General features: G+C 44.4%; 1 protein-coding gene across 1 annotated transcript in view; it reads left to right on the top strand.

Annotated features, from left to right (window-relative positions):
* SYNPO (synaptopodin) overlaps nt 1-23117 on the top strand; it is a 198508-nt gene that overhangs the window by 24342 nt on the left and 151049 nt on the right. The window contains exon 2 of the mRNA XM_085617706.1: nt 10943-12104. Coding sequence (XP_085473832.1) covers nt 11609-12104 — 496 coding nt within the window. The 5' untranslated portion in view covers nt 10943-11608. The remainder of the gene's footprint in view (nt 1-10942; nt 12105-23117) is intronic.

Here is a 23117-nt window from a genome sequence, read left to right as displayed (position 1 = left end):
ATAACAGGGCGAGGAGGTAGGTATTTAGACAAAATATTGAAATTTAAATATCATCCTACCAAAATATTGGGTTCAAAATTTTGTGATATGGAAATATCTTCTGCAAGAATATCGTTGTCAAGAATAGTGATTTTAAGGTAAGTAATATCAATTTTGAAAATATCGAAATCATTAATATAGTTTACAAAAATGTAGTTGTTTATAATATCGTTTTTAATTATGATAGATCATTAATTAGCTGTTAATTAATATTATGTATTTAATTGATAATTATGTTAATTGCAAAAATATTTTTTTTAATTTTAGGTGCGGGATGTGTGTTTGTAGGGCTGCAGGGTGGGAAGTAAATTAATTCTAATTAACTTATAATTAGTTGTTAATTAATATTAATTATTTCATTGATAATAAATTATGTTAATTGTGTAATTATTATTATTTCATTTTATTTTAGGTGTGGGTTGTGGGGTTGATAGGGTTACAGGGTGGGAAGTGAATTAATTATAAGTAATACATATTTAGCTTTTAATTAATTATTTAATTGATAATTAATTATGTTCATTGAGCAATTCATTTTTTGTACTCGAATTTTACATGTGGGTTGTGTGTTTTGTAGGGGTATAGGGTGGGAAGTAAATTAATTATAATTAGGTAATGATGAATGTTTAATTAATGATAGTTTATTGATAAATATTTACATTCATATTATAAATAATGTGTTTTTCAAAGTTAAGTATTAGGTGCAGGTTGTGAGTTTTCTAGGGGTATAGAGTGGAAATTTACTAAAATAAAAATAGTTTATAAATGTTTTTTGTTAATAATTTAAAAAAAATGTCTTTAAATGAAAAATATGTTGTATTTTAATTAGAATAATATTTTTAGTTATATATATATATTCAACATTGTAGTTTGCATTAAACTTTTTATATATGAAATATATTTGTATTTTTTATTGTATATTTATATTTTTATTTGTTTACTATATTTTTTACATTATTTTATTGTGTTGAAGAGAATTTGTTTGTTTCTAATGTTGCACTGATTGGAGTGGGAATAGTGAATTTTACCCTCTGTATTCCAACTCTTTCCTTACAGTTGCACTCATTGGAGTGGAAATAGTAAATTTTACCCCTCCACAATCCAACACTTTCATTACTGTTGTACGTACTAGAGTGAGAATAGTAAATGTTACCCCTCCACATTCCAACACTTTCCCTACTGTTGAATTGACTGGAGTGGGAATAGTAAATGTTACCCCTCCACAATCCAACACTTTCTCTACTGTTGCACTTATTGGCATAGGAATAGTAAATGTTACCCCTCTTCAACCCAACACATTCCTTTCTGTTGCTCAGACTGGAATGGGAATAGTAAATTTTACCCCTTCACAGTCCAACACTTTCCCTACTGTTGCACTGACTAGAGTGGGAATAGTAAATGTTACCCCTCTGCAATCTAACACTTTCCTTACTGTTGCTCAGACTGGAGTGGGAATTGTATATATTACCCCTCCGCGAACCAACACTTTCCCTACTGTTGCACTCATTGGAGATGGAACAGTAAATTTTACCCTGCCACAATACAACACAATTCCCTGCTGTTGCACTGACTCGAGTAGAAACAGTAATAGTTTCCACTCCGCAATCCAAAACTTTCCATACTGTTCCATTGACTGGAGTGGAAATAGTAAATGTTACCCCTCCGTAGTCCAACACTTTCCCTACAGTTGAAGTAATTGGTGTTGGAATAGTAAATTTTATTCCTCCACAATCTAAAACTTTCGCTACTGTAGCACTGACTGGAGTGGGAATAGTAAATTTTACCCCTGAAGTGGGAGTAGTAAATTTTATACATCCTTAGTACAACACTTTGCCAACTTTTGTATAAATTGTTGAGGTAATAGTATACGCATTCAATGTTAAATTTAATCATTTATTTTACATTGTTACAATGTATAGAGTTATATTTTTGCTTATTTAAATTAATGAATGATTTAAATGTGTAACATACTTTTTTTTTAATTGTACGAAATTTATGTTATTTACTTTTTTATTTTAGATGAAATGGTTTAAAAAATATTTTATGTGATTGGTATATATATATGTATAGATATATGTATTTGTTGTCATATTATATTATTTAAAAAATTATGAAATTATGATATAAATTAAAATGATTAGTTTAATAATAGTTTTTTTAATCTAGATATATGTAAATATTTATATATTAACATATGTGTGTTTAACTTTTTTTGAATACATTTATTTGTTATAGTTGTTGAACTATATATTACATCTATTTAACCCCTTCGCTGCGGCGGGAATTCCGCCGCAGCGCTGAGGGGTGCGGGGGGGCGGTGCGGGGGGGCAGCGCGGTGGCGCTGTGCTCATGACGGAGCCGCTCCGTCATGAGCCACGGTTGAGCTGTGCTCATGACGGAGCGGTTCCGTCATGACTCCGCCCAGTTGCGTTGTCCCCCCGCACAGGCGGGGAAACAGCGCCTCGTAGGCGGAGCGGCTGCCAACGGTCGTGGCATGACGGAACTGCTCCGTCATGAGCACACGGCAACCGTGGCTCATGACGGAGCGGTTCCGTCATGAGCGGGGAAGGGGTTAATTTGTATTAAATGAATGATACTATTTAATATTTTATGGTTTAAATGTTTTTATTGATTATCAGACAAAATGACATGCATCGGGTAGCAAGTATACATTGCTATTTAATATTTTAAATATTTAATATTTAAATGTATATATATTAAAAAAATTATATTTAATACAACAATATAAATGACAGCAATGTTTTTCTCTATATTATTTTTACTTACCATTATAAGTATAGGATGACAATATTTTTGACAACGATATTTTGGTCACAATATTTTGGTATGGTGAGCCACGACCCATCTACAAAGTGCTGTTATAACACAACACTCTTTGGGCAGATGTCTTGAATGTGCATGTTTGAGGGGCATCCTTTAACCATGATCCCCTCACACAGGCACAAGCCATTTTATTTAGAAAACATACTGCGCATGCCTCAGGCAGCACAGTATATCTGCTAAATTGTGGCATGTCAGTGCATTCCTGAGGCTATAAAGACGCCACACACAGCAGCAGAGGCAGGATTCCCTGCTCTGTCCCATCTTCTAATAGGGCTGTGCTTCTAGACCTATCAAGAAACTTGGGGGCAGATTTACAAGCCCCTTGCGCCACTTTTGCATCATTTTTAACATTGGAAAAATGACGCAAAAGTGGCTTGTAAATCTGCCCCTTGGAGAGGGATTGAGGTAGGAATTTTCCATTTCAAACAGGCCCTTGGAGCTCTGGCTCCCTTCTCGTTGGGAGTCATGGCTTGCTGATTCCCATGTCCAGCACCAGATTCCTGCTCTGCTATGCAGGAAGCAAGGTAAGTTAATAAATGTTGTTTCTCTGCCTATGCATGTATGTATTAAAGAGCACCAAGTCAAAGAATTTTAAAATTCAAGTACAATTTTTTACTTGAAAGAATCAGCACAGGGTAATTAATACATAACAAAATAACATTTTAAAATATGCACCAGGGAAAGAGAAAAGACACCCGCTGTTTATCAGTAGAAAACTTTGTATTTTATTTATTCTTAAATAAACAAAAGAGGTAAATGCATTACCGAATATAAACCAAACGAAAGGTTGCTCAGAAAAAGGGGTGCAAAGGAATAGTGATTGTGTGTGCAGTAGATGGGAAAAGGAGAGACTTCAAGGTGAAGGTAATTAAACTGAAGTCATTTCAACAGTTTTACAATCATCACTGGTTATTAATACAACATACACCAGTGTATTATGGCCTGCCCACAATACATCTTTTTGTCATCATTTTTTATATACATCTTCTAGTAAGCGGAGAGAAACATCATCTGTTGGTTGGACAGGGTAGTAAAGTGTGGTACAGACCCAGGGTTGGGGGTACATGCCGATGTTTCGACCCGGCTTATTGCGTAGAGGGCAACTTTAAACCTCCGCTTGCGGGTTTCTTCGGGACAGGTCTTCTATCACGAGGAGCGTTCGTGTTCAACGTGATGAAACCGCATTTCCAAGATTGAATAAGGTGATTGCGTCCCCTACCGATGGTTTCCTTATTGCTTTCACAATAGTTGTATCGGACATCCACAACACGGATGTGTTTAACCTCTTCAGTGCCCATGACGAGCTGGACTCGTCATGGGCCGCGGTTGCGCTGTGCCCATGACGAGTCCAGCTCGGCATAAACCCCGCCCACTAATGCAACGGCCGGCACAGGGCGGGGAAAGGGGCGGGCACTGAAGGGGTTAATTTGGATTTTATTTGGGTTTTGGATACACCCACAAGCATTTAAGTATATTCGATGTCTTGAAAAGTTTTTCAAACCTCATTGTCATGTGGACTACCCATCCCTGGGAGCTGTGATCAGGTTTGCCAAATGATATGCACCTTTCCCCTGTTTTGAAGAAGACCGCAAGCGGAGGTTTAACCCCTTCGGTGCTGCGGACGTCCAACATCACGGTGGACGTGTGCGGAGGACGGCCGGGGGCCATCCGAATCCCGCCCACTCGTTAATTCTCCCACACAGCAGGAGAATTAGCGCAGCGTGCAAGGGGTTAAAGTTGCTCTCTACGCAATAAGTTGGGTCGGAACGTCGACACGTACCCCTAACTCTGGGCCTGTACCACACTTGGAGCAGTCTATTCTTGGGGGCGCAGCTGCTTTGGGAGGTCAGACGCTCTTATCATTTTTGGAGAGGTGATGCACTTTTCACTTCCTTAGTGTCCCTGTGGGTCCTTCTCCACGGGAAGGTAATTGGACCAGCTGGTCGGGCGAAAAAACAAAGATCCTGCTCCCTCATTGGAAGATGAGTGTCCCTGCTTTTTCTCAGGGAGCCGATGAGCCCTGCACCCCCACTTGCAGCAGAAGAGGCCATGCCTTTCGTCATAGAGTCGAGGGGCCCTGCTCTTCCGGCAGCTGAGAGGCCCTGCTCCTCCGGCAGCTGAGAGGCCTTGTTCCTCCTCCTGCAGCTGAGAGGTCCGGTTCTTCCTCCTGCAGCTGAGAGGCCTTGTTCCTCCTCCTGCAGCTGAGAGGCTCTGTTCCTCCTCCTGCAGCTGAGAGGCCTTGTCCCTCCTCCTGCAGCTGAGAGGCCCTGCTCCTCCTCCTGCAGCTGAGAGGTCCGGTTCTTCCTCCTGCAGCTGAGAGGCCCTGCTCCTCGGGCAGCTGAGAGGCCTGGCTCCTTGGGACAGTGCTCCACGGCAGAGTCTGGGGACTGCTTTTTCCCTTGGCCTGAAATTTCTTGGCTGATTTGACAGAAATAAAACTGTATGACCCTGCCAAAAATATTTGTGTGGGTGGAAAACAGCAAACTTTCCTTTTGTGAAAATTGTAGCTAAGTAAAATAGAATTGGAAACTCACACATTGCGAAAGAGGGCGTAGTGGAGTCTAAAGAGCAACGAGAGGGCCGGTGTGTCACCTTGATTCGCGGGATTGGTACGAGCACGGTCACTGCGCCCACCCCAGGCCCAAGGGGATGTGCATATGTACAGATCTCTAACCGGCGGTGCGTACACATATTACTAAACGTTTACACGTGCGAGTCTCTGCACGTACATATTCATAAATGTGTACAGGCATTAGCATGTCTTTAGGAACTTAACTTTAAATGTACATTCACAGGTCTGTAAATAGATACATGTGCCTGCCAGGAATGTTTACCATTGAATTCCATTCCTTCCCGCAAATCTATTCTCATAATGTGAATTACAGGCTGTTCCCTGACTTCACCTCTCAGTCCACAGGAGCGTATTGGGTGTGGAACTTGTAGCTCCGGGTGTTGAGTGCCTGCTGCAGAGTGCGTTACCAGCAGGACCAGCCCGGCCTGCATTCTGAGTTATCGCAATACGTCCCACTGAACTTGGTTGTAATAACAGCTATTGTAAAAGATTCGAGGTACGGTTTGGTTTAGTGTGCGCTGTATCCCTGGTTGATACTCTGGTATATTGATTGGCACTAGGGCACTTTATGGCTGGCGGACCAGGTATTTTACAGCGGATGGAGGTGGGGCCTGCCTGGCATGGAAGGTTGGAGGAAGGCGGGAGTGGGGCCCGCAGTTAAAAAACGCATAGAGAGCAGTAGTGACCACCCTCAACGCATCGAGAGCGCCTAGATTCTAAGGTGGCATGTCATTAGGTGCACACTGCGCCTGGAATCTCCGGAGGCGTCGCGTTAGGCGCCCACTGCGCCTGGAGACTATGGTGGTGTGTTGTTACGCACACACTGCGCCTCGAGTCTATGGTGGCGTGTTGTTAGGCGAACACTGCGACTGGAGCCTATGGTGGTGTGTCGTTAGGCGCACACTGTGCCTCGAGTCTATGGTGGCATGTAGTTAGGCGCACACAGTACTGCGCCTCGAGTCTATGGTGGTTTGTCGTTAGGCGGACATTGCGCCTGGAGTCTATGGTTCTGTGTCTGTAGGTGCACACTGTGCCTCGAGTCTATGGTGGTGTGTCGATAGGCGCACACTGCGCCTCGAATCTATGGTGGTGTGTCGTTAGGTGCATACTGCGCGTCGAGTCTATGGTGACGTGTAGTTAGGCGCCCACAGTACTGGGCCTCGAGTCTATGGTGGTGTGTTGTTAGGCGCACAGTGCGCCTAGAGTCTATGGTGGTGTGTTGTTATGCGCACACTGCGCCTTGAGTCTATGGTGGTGTCTCGTTAGGCGCACACTGTGTCTAGAGCATGGATACTCACAAACTTTCTCTCGGGGGCCAAAATTACAGTGTGGTTTGTGCCCGAGGGCCGCACCGGTAGGGGTGGGGTCAGTGGGGGGGGGGGGGGGGGGCAGGGCTAAAGTAGAAAAAATCAAACTCATTTCAATGCTGTATTTCAAAAGCAGATGTAACTACAAAGAGCACATTTTGATAATACATTTTTATTAGTAGACAATAGCAATCTTAAGAGGCATAGCATAGCTTCGTACACACTTTGACCTCAATTCCATCAATCTGTCTCTCTCTCTCTCTGTCAGCCAGTCTCTCTCTCTCTGTCAGTATCTCTCTCTCTGTCAGTCTCTCTCCCTCTGTCAGTCAGTCTCAGTCAGTTAGTCAGTCTCTCAGTCAGTCAGTCAGTCAGTCTCAGACAGTCAGACAATCTCAGACAGTCAGTCAGTCAGTCTCAGGCCGTCAGTCTCTCTCTGTCAGTCAGTCAGTCTCTCTGTCAGTCTGTCAGTCAGTCTCTCTCAGTCAGTCAGTCAGTCTCTCTCTCTCTCTCTCTCTCTGTCAGTCAGTATCAGTCAGTCAGTCAGTCTCAGTCAGTCTCAGTCAGTCAGTCAGTCAGACAGTCAGTCAGTCAGTCAGTCTTGGTCAGTCAGTCAGTCTTAGACAGTCAGTCTCAGTTAGTCAGTCGGTCTCTCTCTATCAGTCGCTCTCTGGTCAGTCAGTCAGTCAGTCTCTCTCAGTCAGTCAGTCTCTCTTAGTCAGTCCGTCTCACTTTCAGTCAGTCAGTCTCTCTCTCTCTGTCAGTCTCACTCTGTCAGTCAGTCTCTCTCTCTGTGTGTCAGTCTCTCTCTCTCTGCCAGTCTCTTTCTCAGTCAGTCTCTCTCAGTCAGTCTCTCTTATCAGTCATTCTCTCTCTCAGTCAGCCCCCTCACAGTCAGTCAGTCTCTCTCTCTCTCTTTCTCTCTCTCTCTCTGAGTCAGTCTCTCTCTGTCAGTTTCTCTGTGTCAGCCAGTCTCTCTCTGTCAGTCTCTCCCTCTCTCTGTCAGTCTCTCTCTCTCTGTCAGTCTCTCTCTCTCTCAGTGAGACTCTCTCTAAGTCTCTCTCTGTCAGTCAGTCTGTATCTCAGTCTCTCTCTCCACTCTCTCTCCACTCGCTCTCTCTCTCTCTCTCTCTCTCTCTCCCTACTCTCCTATCTCTCTCCACTTTTGCTTCTCTCCACTCTCTCTCTCCACTCTCCCTCCACTCTCCACTCTCTCCCTTGTCTCCACTCTCTCGCTCTCCACTCTCTCTCTTTCCTCTCTCTCTCTCTCTCTCTCTCTCTCTCTCTACCCCTCTCTCTCCACTCTCTCTCTCTCTGGGGGGCCTTGGGTACATTACCTGAAAGGTCCGCGGGCCGCCAAGGAATGCCTGCCGGGCTGCTGGCGGACCACGGGCCGTACTATGAGAACCACGGGTCTAGAGTCTATGGAGGCATCTCGTTAGGCGCACACTGCACCTGGAGTCTATGGTGGTGTGTCGTACTCGTTAGACGGACACATCATGTCCAATCGACACTCTCTGGAACAGGCATGTATTAAACAAAGATCTAGGACAACAAAGCAAGGGAAAGAGGAGATCAAATGTTATTCGTATTTATTTGGATTTCTATCTAGTGCTGACATAGTCCAAGGAGGATGAAAAGCTCTTCGAGAACAGTGTGAGCGCGTGGTTACATGCATGACATCGGAAACAGTACTGGTGGCATGCCAATCGAGCTGCTGGTCATAACGATGGTTATAAAAAAGACAAAGTTACTCAACTGGATGCCTTTCCAGAACTTGGGGGCAAAACCCCCCATAAGGATTGGGTTAGAATTGAGGGTTTCTTGCATTGTGTTTATTTTCCACATGGAGGCTGCTGGTGCAAAGGACGTGTCTTAGAGCGTCGGTTTGTTTTTCAGATAGTGAGGACGCTCAGTTTCACCACATTGAAGGTAACACAGTCTGATCTAAATGGATAGTGTGCATGGAATGGGACCACTAGAGTTCCATACATGTTCAGTGGTGGCCGGTATGGCTCGCGGGTGGGGGTGAGGTGTCGCGGCTGGAGGAGTCATGCGGGGTGTGGGGGAGGGGGATACAAAATAAATAAACTTACTTTGAGGCCGGGTCCTGCGTCTCTGCTCCTGCTCTCCTGCCTCCGACTCCAGGAACAGGAAGCAGGCAGCCATGCTCCCTCCCCTAAGCCAATTACAATGCTGCAATTCAGTGTTGTGATTGGTCTGAGTGGGGAGACACAGCACTCAGCCAGGGGCTGGAGGGGTTGGCATGTACTCCATGGAGGCTGAAATGCAGCCTGCATGGAGAATAGGGAAAGTGCGCATGACTGGTTTGGGCGGCCCGAGAGGGCTGACCAAACAGTCAATGCGCACGTAGGAGTGGGAAAACCAGTCCTCCCCTGTTCCGAGAGCAGAGCAGCCCCACCGCAAAGCAGCAGGACACAAAGCATAAATGATAATAACTCTGAGTTATTATCATTTTACTTTTCTACTTGGCACTGCTTAAAAGCAGAGGGGCGTCGCTCCTCCGCCATAGCGGAGGAGCCGCCGCTGTACATGTTGATGTTACGTGTTTAATCTACCGCATGTCAGTGGCTGCTCTCCCTGCAACACGAATAATGGCTTTTACATTGGGTTCTGGAGCCCGTAAAAACCCTTTGTATCCCTGCCACAAACCAGGAATCTAGAAAAAGGTAATACTCACTCCTGAACTACTTGTATCCATGACAAAGACCATGGACCACATCCCAGAGCGATCAGGGGCCTTTTATTCTGAAAGCTCATGAGACCTGAAAGACTATGGGGCATATTTAGGAGAATTGTGGCGCAGGGCAGCGCAGCAAGTCACCTTGCTGCACTTTCCTGTGTCACCGCGAAAGTGCAAGAATGCGCCGTATTTATCCAATATGGCACATTCCTGTCCTTTTCTCGGCGCTGGTGGCGTTTCAGAAGCCAAGCACCAACAGGATTGTTTTTGTGCAGGAAGGGGCACGTTTTCTCCTTACTATTCCAAAAAGAGGGTCTATGTCAGGGCTTTCAAACCAAAGAGAACAGCATTCCAAACCCTGGTGGGTCAAGGGTCTTTAAACCAGAGGGTTCAAGGGTCATCAGATCTAAGCACTGAAAGGTCCCGAGGCCAGACGCTTCAGAAATTCCACAGAAGTGGGAGATTGCTTGCAGCCCTGAAGGATCGGGTGCCCTCAAACCCTGAATACAGAACAGGATATATGGAGCACTTAGACCTGGAAATTAATGTTTTTCAGAACAGAGAGATTACTGACCAGGTGAGAAATCAAGGTCCCCTAGATCTGGAATTCAGGGGTTCTTAGTCCTGAGAGATCATGGGTTGTCATTGTCTCTCAGATCTGAGAGTCTCTGAGTCAGAAGACCTGACAAATGAACGGTAAATGAGGGCCCTCAGACACAAGAGATCAGGGGTCCTCAGACTGGTGGTATTAGGGATTTTGGAATACAGGGGAGCCGTATTCATCAGGTCTAATAAATCAGAGTTTGTAATGCCTGGCAAATCAGAGATCCTGTACTTAAGAGCCATTGGCCAATAGACCTAAGAAGTATGAAGTTCATATACTTGAAGCATCGGGGTTCCCCAGACTTGATAGATTCCACACAGATCTCTAAAGATCTAAAATAAAAAGTTTTAAATTGCAGTACATCAGCTAAAATTATCTCCAAGAGGGAGCAAATTCCAGGTATCAAAATCTTTACCTGACTGATGTGGACTGTATCAGACCACCAGTTCGCATTTGGAATTCCCAGTTATTAACAAGTATTCCACTTGGGCAATCAGAATTCTGGTTGCTAGTTTACTCGCAATGGAAGACTGCGGCATCCGCAATTCCAATTGACCTCTTGGAACCCCAAATCACCAAAATGAATTTGAATTCCTCTGACTTTATTTTGCTGTACAAAAACGAAACAAGAGAGAAGGGAACACTAGACATTTAGAATGTTAGTTGCAAAACCAAACGTTGACTATTCATTGAGAATTCTGTGTTGCCATCCGAGCTATCTGAAATTTACAGTTTCTACCCACTCCTGACCCTTACTATCTGGTTTATCATATAATTAGGCAGATATGTAAATATTAAAATGTACACCAATCAAGAATTTTTAAACTTGCCTACATTCTAAAGGCATATTTTAAGTATTGTTTCTTCTTTTTTTTTAGGGTTGGAGAAAGAAAAGATAGTCCAGAAAAGTTGTCTTCCAAGAAATCAATCTTTGAATGTCTTTAACTGAATGAATCTCCTAAAAGATGCCATATATTTAATGGAAGATCAATTCTCAAGTTCTGCGGAAAGATGGACCAAAATGGGCAAGAACAGTAACTGGCCTACGACGAACACCACCAGGCACATACTTCTTGACTTCGAAGTTGTCACTTCATTGAATACACAACTCTGCTAGTAATACATCTGTTTCATGATTGTGAACCGCTACTTCATGGATGTCTCTCCACTGAAAATGCAGTCCTACTAAAAAGAACACATTTGTCTATCAAAAATGCAAGACTATCAGTGACACATCTATCCATCAGATTAGCTATTTTACTAGAAAAAGCTCAATACATCTAAACGTCACCACACTAGGAATCTACCTGCCCCTTCGGGATGGAGATATACTAGGAGAACATCTGTCCATCCCTGCCACTGGGCCTCCTGGTATCAAAGTGGGGAGACTTAATAGGAAGAGGGATAAAAAGCACTTTGATTCTAGATGTTACTGGGGTAAAGAGTGTTGATAATACAATAAAGGAAGTGAACCAAGGACCTATATAACTGAGTTTGCCATCATCAATTACTGCAAACAGCGGAACTTGTACACTCGAAACAGGATGTTGCAGGCTCTTGAGTCGCCAACGACACATGGTGGATCAGATGACATGAGTGAGAGGAACTATAGCGTTCCCAAACTAGGACCCAAATGTCTACAAAGGTATGGTTCCCCACAGAATACAGTAGGGGCAAATTTCACTAGCCGTCCACTAACTTGGCGTCCCCTGACTACAGGCATTGTCAGACAAAACAAGCAAGAAGAAGCAGAAAGAGGCATGGAGTCAACATTACAGGAGAATGGTAGCCGCACCCAAGTGAAAACTAACAGGATTTCCACCACATTGAATAGTAGGGCCCAGGGCTGGCAGCCCACGGGGGAGAGTTCAAAGCCAAGACAGTCTGGGCCCCCTTCGCAAGCAACAGGGCCAGCACACCAAAGCCCCGTGATGGCTGACAATTCACGTATTGCCACCATAGATGACCCCACCCAGGAGTGGAAAGTGGCCAGGGTTCAGCACGTCGTCATTTCCGATAGAGACCACCCGAGAAAAGCAAGTAAGTCTTGGTGAAAAATTGTAGTGATGAGATGCCTTTGAGGGACACTTTTACTTACCCACTCTCTTGAAGTAGCAGAGTCATCATAAGTATGCCTCTATCTTATGAGGCGATTGTAAATGATGTCATTCCTTAATGTTTGCTGTGTGAGGGACTTTATGTTACAATGACGCACATGCTCGGCAATCCCACCGGCTTAACATCCACAGTCTGGATTGTGATTTTACACCCTTTTTCTTCACCAACATACACTGGCATAATAAAGAAGCGGCATCACAGGGTCCATGTAGAACAGATCCTTAGCAATAATATTCTACCTGTGACCATGCTTACTTTCTTAAAACTCATGTGATTTCCTCTGCAATCCCTTCTAAGCTCTGCTTCGTGTTGCTAAATTCAAGATCAGCTGTGAATCTCCATCCAGCGGTTCTAGACCTGTTGCTGAATCATGTGCTTGATTTACGAGGACTGAAGCCTGCCGGCCATACCACAGCGACAGCCCCAAGCGATCCAGTTGCAGAGGCTCCAAGACCTCAGCAAAGCACCATTAAGTTTGTGTAGGAAGCCCGGCATGCATTCTAGATGACCATTTTGGGTTAACTACCTCAGGATTAATTAACATGCCACACGAGAATATCTTTTCAGCCAGTTAAGTACCACACTGCAAATGTTAGGTTCATTCATCAATTCCTTTGATCAAACACAATAATTTTGACTCCTCTGGCAGACATAATTGTCATTCAGTCTGACATGGCAGCAAGCAACATGGGTAGTTCAGGTATGTTCTACAATCTACTGTGAGGCCTTTATCCTGGGCACCAATCAAAATCAGACTGCTGCCAGGAAGACAGATAACATAACACAAACAGTGTCAGTTGAAGTCCCACAATTGTTGCTGGCGCAAAAACTGCCTGAATAAAACCGATTAGTGTATGGTAGTGACTTAACAGTGGGCTTGAGGGATCAGGAGGGGAGGGGTAGGTTAAAGTCAGAATGGAGAATAACATGAGGATGCATTCCACATGTTTTAAACCGCGTATTTATACTGTTTTCAACCTGTTTACTCAGACAAATTCCTTCAGGCAATACAGGAAGACATTCCCAAGGGAAAAACCATAAGGTTTGAGATCAAATTTTACTGAACTTAGAGTCGGGGATCGGACACAAATACCAGGCAACTCAAAATGAGGCCCAAAAAGTTACCAGCCCTCCCATAAAGGCTTCTCACTCTATTCAATTTGTAAGTGGAATGGTGCATCCGAAATATGGAAGTCCACAATTTCTCGGTTTTATTTCAAAATATTTTTATTCTTTCTTTGATTCATTAAAGCATTTTGTCCCATGCATGAGAACATCCAGCCAACCCATTTCGTCCAAATATGTTTATGAACTTCGTCAGGGCTGTAAATAATATATAGAAAAACATGGATAAAAAATCATATACAGACAAAAGAAAATCACAGACAGTACAATGTTATATAAAAATAATAACACCCAAGCAGGTCACACCACGATGAACAGAAGTACACTAAAACATGACATACATTATTATGTAATGAGGCAACAGAAACTGACAATAAATTGATAAATAACACAACATAAAACATTACGTATTGTAGCCATGGGTACAGGAGAGGATAACCGACGGAAGCACATATATATTTATGGCCCCACTAAAAATGTCTATATACAGGGGACTCACTCACCTTTTTCCTCCTAAAGATAACATTAGGCAACACAGACAAGGAAAATACAGTTATTGGACGCTTTCTATGCAACCTAAAGTGACGCAATTTAGCCATATCCCATGGATGGTTGGTATACCCAATGTGACCATATAGAATGATGTTGGACTACTCGTTTAGAAATATCATTAATAATTAAAGAACCTGTAAAGCATCTCTTCTTCCCCATATAGGGGAGAAAATAGAAACATACCTCAAATATATTCACATTCTTTATACTCCCAGTGTAGAGATCCTACAGGTTCAATTCACAAAATTCATAGATTGAGTCAGGTAATTGTTATAATCCGATGAAACACATGCTCATGGATAGGGTCCGTTAATTGGGTATATTCATCATGTCCAACAAAGTACTGGGGAGTAGTGTCTCCCGGATGATACCTAAAAGGGATATAATGTTTTAGAGCAACCATCAGTGTGGATCATCAATCTCCTAAAATTGTTAAATAACCCTAAACAGATTTACATATGCCCAATGTATGGAAGCCCTTACGTCCTAGCTAAATAATCCTTGGGATGCCCACAATTGCTTGGGAGGAATATCTCCCAGATAATATCTAAAAGAGATGTATTGTTTTTAATCAATCATCAGTATGGATCATCTCTCTCCTAAGATTTACATGTACTTAATGTATGGATCCCCCTAGGTCCTGTCTATATACGACTTAGGCTGTCCACACAGACGATATCCATGTTCAATTTAAGTTATAAACAGCCACCAACGGTATCCAGCAAACCAACAGCAACATCAACATGTAAGAACTCACATGCCACTGGTGAAGCAATATTCACAAAGCTCTCATAGCACCCTGGTACTTCCTTAGTTGCCAAAACGAAATGCACTTATATCGAAGACATTGATACAGTAGGTATTCCTAAACCACAAGGGGATCCATACATTGGGTGTATGTAAATCTTTTTACGGTGATTTAACAATTTTAGGAGATTGATGATCCACACTGATGGCTTGCTCTAAAGCATTATAACCATTTTCTCACATGGCGGTCACTTTGAACTTACGCCTTTGCAATTCCAGCTTAGGCATGTGGTCTATGCTGTGAATAAACCATTTCTTTGTTACTGAAACCTGCATAATGTTTTTTTGTTGTGAATAATACCAATGACGATAATTTTGCTGTTTTGTAAATGCTATCAGACTGAATGAGTTCGCTGTGAACCACTGTCACTTGTTTGAGTCAGGAAGACGGTCAGCCGGAGCTGTTAGAAGCCATGTTACAAGCAATGACTGTCGCTAATCCCTGACAGCAGAACCATGCGCCACTCTGCAGGGATTCCATAGTGCTACTAGCTTAGTCCAAGACATCAGGAACACATTTTAAAACCTTACTCATAAAATATGATCATACCAGGCCGCTGTTAACCAGTTCTTGGTAATTGAATTCACATATAACATCCAGTTCTCTTTACAGTCAGCTAAAGAAATAAAGCAAAAATGACATTTCCCGTCAAGCACATCTTCTACCCATTGCAAACTTTTTGGGCACTGAAGAAACCAGCTAGCCCGACTGCTAGGGATTCTGCTGGGACTCCTTCCTTTGCCAGTGCTGAACAATTAGCCAACATTCTGTAGTCTAAGGTAGAAAAGATGCAACAGGACAAATTCCAGGCCCTCACTCTTTTAACTACTATTAGTTTAAAGAATCACTCCATTATGCATTTTAATATTCACTTCACTGGCATTACTACCACAGGCCATTCTCTGATTTTTCAACCACTATAGCATTGGTAAAGGAGACCAGATCCTCTCCTCCTCCTAGTGACCCCCAGATGCCCAAACCCTTTACTCAAGTATCCAAAATCATCTGCCCCAGATGTTCACACCAAAACCTTCCTCTTGAGATCCAGCAATGAGCAGTCGTCCCTTTCTGGAAACCCCATCTTTAGACAGCAGACCACCAAAACGATTGCCCTGTACACCAGCTCCACTATGTGGCTAAATCTGTGAGGGGTTAACTCCATGTTAGAATACCTTTAATGAGCTCAGGATGGACAGCGAATGGGGGCGTGTCAATGCCTTGATGCTGCTAGATGATTGGGTAGCATTGGACACCATTGACCAGCCAACACTTTGATGCTCTTCAGTCTGATGGCCTAGAGGAGTGTGTCCTGCACTCAGTGCCGCCCCCCCCCCACCCTCCCTTTTTTGATCCTCACCCACCTTCAAGCCTTAAGGGTTCTCCCCTCATGCACCTTCTCTTTAAACTCTTTTTCTCCTTCTCATCTCTGCCTTAAATCATTTTTTTGGTGAAGTTTTTAACCCATGCACATGACATCCATGTAATGTTATGACTCGCGCAAGACTCAGCCACCCAACTATTAAAGCTACACTTGCTGGTCATCGACAGTGGACGCATCTGGCCTGGCTCAAGCTTAGCGAGTACAGCTGAGTCGAGTCCTTCCAAAATCGTCCAGTGAATATCATCCCACGAGCGATGTGAAGAAAGCCTGGAACCATGGCTGCTTCCAGCACCAGGGATCAGGTTCATCGGTTTCCGTAGCGCCTGTGGTCCCAGATCAGTGCTGCGGCGCAGTCACATTTTATCACCTCTGGGGGAATGTTGCAGTTTTTGTGTCATTCCCGAGTTGAGTGTATGGTTTCTGATAGGATATGGCTTCTCGTGTATCCTGTATTTAGGCCTACTGATTCTCTCTGCTCCCGAGGCTGCAAGATATTGAAAATTCTTGTTAAATGAAGAACGAATGTTTTACATTTTTTTGGGTGGTCCTGAATGCTGTCATTTTGCTGCTGTGCAGTATGATTTTCAAAAGTTCTTTTGCGCCCCTTTGCCTCTTTACATTTTATATTTGACGTTTTAAGCTGCGTCCACCGCCTTGTAATGATAAACAAAAACATAATTAAAACACCAGCCCCTATCTAGCCATAAGTGGGTGTATGCGTGGCGAGGCAGGCTCTCAAGCATACGTCATCACGCTGGGCTGCCATATTGCCATGACGTATACGCGCACATGTGTCAAGTCTACACCACCACTTACTTTGTAATTTTTTTTAACCAATACTGGACAGCATTGACAAAATATTGGCAAAACCAATAGGTCGAAAATGTGACACCTACATGCCTTTCCAATTCTTGATTACTTTTCTTAAAACTGGACACACATGATCACCCTCAAGATGTTAACAGTGAATTGTCTTAATCCAAACATGCCCAGGCCCCTGATTTTGCTTCTCCTGCAGCTCGTGGATGTATGCATGGTCTCCGGATTTACTCTTTCCATGAGGTGCCATAGCAAGGCTCAGTCAAGCGGTGATTAGCATTCTGATGGCGCTTGTCTCGGGTGACCTGCCCTTTGAAGCTCAGTTCGATAGTAGCTGCTCCGCAGCAGGCCTGTCATCACGCAGCTAATGGAATTATCCTGCTAGGAATCCCAGGGTGTCTGTTGTTTACAAGGGCAGAACATCTGGCTCGGGAGGCACCCTAGAGCTCCCCTGAGAAGGACTTGACCCTACCTCCCCCTACCCCCCTCCCCCCTCTGATCATCCTTTGTACCAAAGATTGAGGCTGCAAAGCACTCGGAGGTCGTGGAACCCCCCCCCCCCCCCCTTGGAATAAAGGCAGATGATGTGCTCCGTACAGTGGTCAGAGTTGAACTGAAGTGGGCCATTGCCCCCACCACCCCTAGATTCGTGTGCCTCCCCGTGATCCAAAGGAATAGCACACCCTGGGCCCTGACAAACTCTGAATGGGTACAACGTTCACCTTCCATTGCAAAATTCACTTCTTATTTAAATTTAGTCTGAAATGAGAGCTTACTCAGCTGGAAGTCCCTTGAAGTTGGAGAACGCTACTATGAGCGTCTTATATCTGCAATTTAGCAGATAAAAGGTCATTAATTCAGGATAAAAAGAAGAAGAAAATAATGGGTTGATAGAAAAGGAAAAGAAGGTTGGACGAGTGGATGCATGAGTGGGTGAAACGATGGGTGGATGAAAGGATAAATGGCGGAATGGGAGAAAGGATGGATGAGTGAGTAAAAGGATAGGTGGATGAAAGGATGGATGTTTGAGTGGGAGAAAGGATTGACGAAAGACAGATGAATGAGTGGGTGAAAAGATAGGTGGGTAAAAAGATGGATGGGTGGGTGAAAACATGGGTGGGTAAAAGGATGGATGGATTGATGGGTGGGTGAAAGATGGATGATGAGTGTGTGAGAGGATGGTGGGTGAAAGGATGGATGAGTGGATAAAAGGATGGGTGGATGTGTGAGTGAGAGGATTGGTGGGTGATAGGCAGTGGTGTAACAAAACTTGAGGGGGCCCTCTTGCAAAGTATATGAAGTGGGCCCCTCAGGCTACAAACCCATTCAGGAGCCCTCAGGCCAGGGGCCTACCACCCGTGCACTGCGCTGAAGGGGGCCTTCTGGAGCTCGGGGTCCCACCCCCACCACAGGGTGTGAGGGGGTTATTATGCCACTGGTGACAGGATAGGTGAATGAGTGGGTCTGGTGGTTCAATGGACTAATGTGCCCACTGTAGGGGCTTGTGTTCGACCTCATGGTCACAGTTTCAAATCCTGGCAGGTACACTCAGCCTTTCATCCTTCTGAGGTCGATAAAATAATTACCGTTGAGTTTGGTAACAATGAACATCTGTTACTCAGCGCCAAGATACCCTTCTGGGTGAATGTGCGTTACAAATAAATATGTTATGTTAGTGGGTGAGAGGATGGGCGAATGAGTGGGTGGATGTATGAAAGGATGACAAAGTAAAGGGACATTTCAGAGGCTGGATGAATAGCAGAGCAAATGGAAATCTGAGGAAGGATGAAAGGATGGCAGAATAAATGAAAATCTTAGAGGATGGATGAATACATTAATGGATGGATGGAATGGCCAATGGATGGAATGGTGAACGTTTGAAAGATGGAAGAAATAATGAATGGGTAACAGAATCTAAAGGTGAAATTATTGATATCAGAAGGTGAATGGAAGGGTGAAAAGATGAATGAATTGATGCTTAGATGGCAGAGATAGGGGAGCACTTGTAGGGAATTTCGGGCTCATTTGCTTCACTTGCTTGGTGCCATCAGAGCTTTGTTTCATATTGGTAGGGTATTCTAATGTTTTGGCTACTCCCATACACACAAGCATGTCTCTCACTCTCCATTCACCCAAAGCCTCCTCTTCTCCTGCAATCAGACAGATGTGCCTCTCACCCTCTATTCACTCAGTCACACACTCCCCCTGAACTCACGTGGCTCACCCCTACTTAAACAAGCACACCTCCCACCTTGCACTCACATGGGCACACTGCTCACCCAGTACTTACAGAGGCACACCACTCACCCTGCACTCACACACTGACATCACTCATTCTCTGCTCACAGACACCCCTCCCACCCTGCACTCACATGGGTAGACTGCTACTCACTCACAGGGGCACACCTCTTCCTGTTCACCCACATGTGCATATTCTCCCCCTGCAGTCACCAACGTTTAGCTCTCATCATGCATTTACAAGAGCTCATATGTCCCCTTCTGCACCCTCCTTGGTTCCTCATACATGAGCTCAGATTTCACTATGCACTGTCACACACTCACCTTTCACCATGCCATAGCATAGGTATGCCTCTCACTCTTCATTCACACGGACACCACTCACCCTGCATGAGGATCAGCTCACCTGTTACTGCACACTCACAGAGGCACATCCTGCATTCACATGGTCTGAAGTGCATTCACAGAGCCCCTGCCACCCCTTCACACTGTATTCACACGGCTCAGCTGTCAGTCTGCACTCACATGGGCTTAAACCTCACTTGACGCTCGGACAGGTCAGCTGCGGCCGCAACATGTAAGAGCGGTGGGCCAGGTGAGGGGGGATTTTGAGAGACGACCACGAGGGGAAATAGTTGATTTTTCCTTGTGGTCATCTCTCGAAATCCCCGCTCACCTGTCCCCACCGTTCTTACCTGCAGTGGCTACGGCTGGGACAGGTACATCACTCACCCTACGCTCAGACCGGCTCACCTCTCACCCTGCAGTCACAACTTCAGCTCTCACCCTATTCACACCGCCACACATCTCAATCTGCACTCACAGTCATACCTCTCACACTGCATTTACAGCCACATCTCCCCAGTGGCGTAACAAAACTTGAGCCCCCCCCCCCCCCCCCGCAAAGTACATGGAGGCCCCCTCCCCCTCTAGACTCACTCAGGCATCTCCAGACTCACTCAGGAGCTCTCGGGCCAGGGTACTGAGCTGAAGGGGCTCCCTAGAGCTCGGGGCCCCGCTCTGCACGGGCTGCAGGGGCCTTTGTGACACCACTGCATCTCTAACAGCCTCCGCTCACAGTCACAGTCCTCACCCTTGCACTTCTCCTGCACTCAGTCACATCTTTCCCAGCGCTCACGTGCGCACATACGCCTCCACAGACGCTCATCTGTCAGGTGGAAGAAACGGTTTGGACCGTTGACAGCGGTTTGGTTTCCACGCGGAGCCGAGGCCCGAAGCAGCTGGATTGGGTGGAAGGGAAGTAACCTCTAACAGGATTACTAGCCTGAGATGTCTTCAGACAGCGCCGCCTTTTAGACAGCTGGTGCCCCGATGCTGCTCCGATGAAAGCATTCTTGAGACTGGCACTTTCATTCTCTGCCCATTTGGCACATACGACACGAAGGGCAGGTCTGGAAAAAGGGTGAACAGTTTTCCTTAGGGGGTGATATTACATTATCTAAGAGACACAGCAGGAAATTGGCGCTTCTGGAGGAAAAGTAGAAGACACCCAAGTGCCCCTCATGCAAACGAACCAAACTGATGTAGGGGGGTAGTTTTATATAGCGCCAAATTGACCGAAGTAATCAGAGCGCTTTACATTACCACCAGTTGTATTACAGATGAACACGTTCATTTTGTTAGGCATGGGAGATTAAGTGATTTGCCCAGAATCACAGGATGTTGAGCGTCCCTGCCGAAACTCGAACCCGGTTCCCCAGCTTCTAGGTCAACGCTCTAGCCGTTAGGCCACATCCTCTCCCAACTGGTCACAATTTGGCCGGCATTTACATTACTCCTACTGTGACGAGGGAGTCTACCTTATTAGAGGCACCATGCTCTGCCACTGAAATTGAATTTCTCATCCGAGTGTCGAGGCAGCGTGCAGAGGTAATATTTAAACCAAGGCTGGTGAGGGCTGTGCAGTGGCGGCTGGTATTAACTTTGAAAGTGGTGGGGCACAAATACCTTCCTCAGTTCTGAGAAAGTTATTGAAGTGATCAAGCCTGGCCTTCTTTAGAGGGTTTGAAGATGAGTGGTATATCTGCCTTCCCAAGATAACGGGGCCCGAATTCTGCAATTTAGAGCACAATTTTCATCTAAATTGGCTAAAAAGTGTACAGGGAGGCTGAGAAGAGATAACAAAATTGAACTAAATTGGCCTGGATTATGAGCAGGGCAGGACAGGGCTTGGGGGTGTGTGTAATCTAAGAGAACAAGTGGTGGGCATATGATTAAAAGAGTTTGAGGTATAATAAGGTCAGAAAAGGGAGTTGGAATGTCAGAAAAGTGTCATGAGATGGAGTTCATGGAGGAATCAAAGGATAAACACAATGTTTTCCTACATATGTTTCCGAATAATTTTGTTTTTAATAAACAACTATAGCACAACATGTATTGCACATCCATTATGAATTTTAAGAGGTCACACTATATGATTGTCATGATTACTCTATGTAGTGTTTCTATAGCCCAGGATGGAGAAATATCCATGGAGCCTTTGTAGGGGAGGATGTGAAAATGTCAATACTGGCTTCGTTGCAGACACTGGGCTAGATTTCCTCAAACAATGTGAAAACTGCTTATAAGAAGGACTTCTAATCCATGGGAGCTCATGTTAGCCTCATCTTTTGTGACCTGACCAGATGACTTGTTGGGCAGCACACCATACCATCATAGCATAGAAGAGCAGAGTCCCAGCAGCACTGAGCAAGTGTAATGGGGTTCAGTATAGAATGGAGGCCTTATTAAGATGAGGGAGGCCTGAGGGACATCCAAGTGTTGGACAGCAAAGCCTTCTATACGCAAGTAGAACCTAACATAAGTGAATGCAGCACAACATGACTCCACATCACAGCAGCACAACAGACCACAAAAGTAATTTATAATATATACTATACAATACACACCCCGTACCCCTCCACTCCCACATGATATAGTGTAGAATGACTATCTCTGAACAATCACAAGAAAAGCAAAATAAACAGTAGCACACTAGAGCAGCACGACAAAAGATCATATCACAGCAGAATAGATTTCAATAAGCTCTGATACACTGATGTGTATTTCCGTTTTGATTGGAGGCCTTAGCAAGGTGAAGATGGCTTGAGACATCCAAACGTTGAATCACACAGCGCAATAAAATCAAGTAGAACCGAATATAATGCAATGCAGCATCTCACAACTTCACAATAGCAGCACAATATAACATGGGACACACATAATCTATGATGCACACGCACCATGATGCAACATAATATAACTAGCTATGAGCTATCATAACAAAAGAACATACAATATCAACACAACAGAACACCACAATGAAGAACCATAGCATAGTGTGGTGTACATATGTCCACACATTCAGGATAACACATGACAAGGCAATTGTTATCAAAGCATAAGATGACTAAGTATAAATGAACATAGCACTGCATAACATACCATACCTATAATTCCCAATGCAACCTGGCAGTGTGGCATACAAGCCAAGCGGCCTTTGGTTTGTGTCATTCGAACCTTCTTTGACATACATGGCATACCTTAACCAAGAAGTTCCGTTTTTCATGGTGACTGCTCCTGTCTCTGTACTTAATGCTAAACTGGATTTGCTTCTCATCTTCACTTAAAGAGTTTTCAGACGCCATCCATCTAACTGCTTGCTTTTACATTATTCTGATAAACCTTTTTTTTCTCTTTCAAGCAACGCTAACCTTGTCATGCCGGTACCCTGTTCCTTCTAAATAATGTCACAGTCCTGCCTCTCATGCCTTTCAGAGCAGACCGTTGATTGTTGCAGTTTAGGAGCAATAAAATGCGAGTTTTCGTCTGAAAAATGTTTCTTCTCCGTCACCCAGGGGGCAGTGCGAACTTGCCAGTGCCCCCAGAGTGACAAATACTTTATTCATACAAAAGCGTATATACTTTTTGCTCATTAAAATTTATCTTGCAACTAGGTATACATGCATTCGGTTGACATCTTCCACACAAGCACCACTTCCACAAGTAAGCA

This window comes from Triturus cristatus, chromosome 7 (assembly GCF_964204655.1).
Source record: "Triturus cristatus chromosome 7, aTriCri1.1, whole genome shotgun sequence".
NCBI classification, from domain to species: domain Eukaryota; kingdom Metazoa; phylum Chordata; class Amphibia; order Caudata; family Salamandridae; genus Triturus; species Triturus cristatus.
Note: the sequence above shows the minus strand (reverse complement) of the source record. Positions and strands in the feature narration are given on the sequence as shown.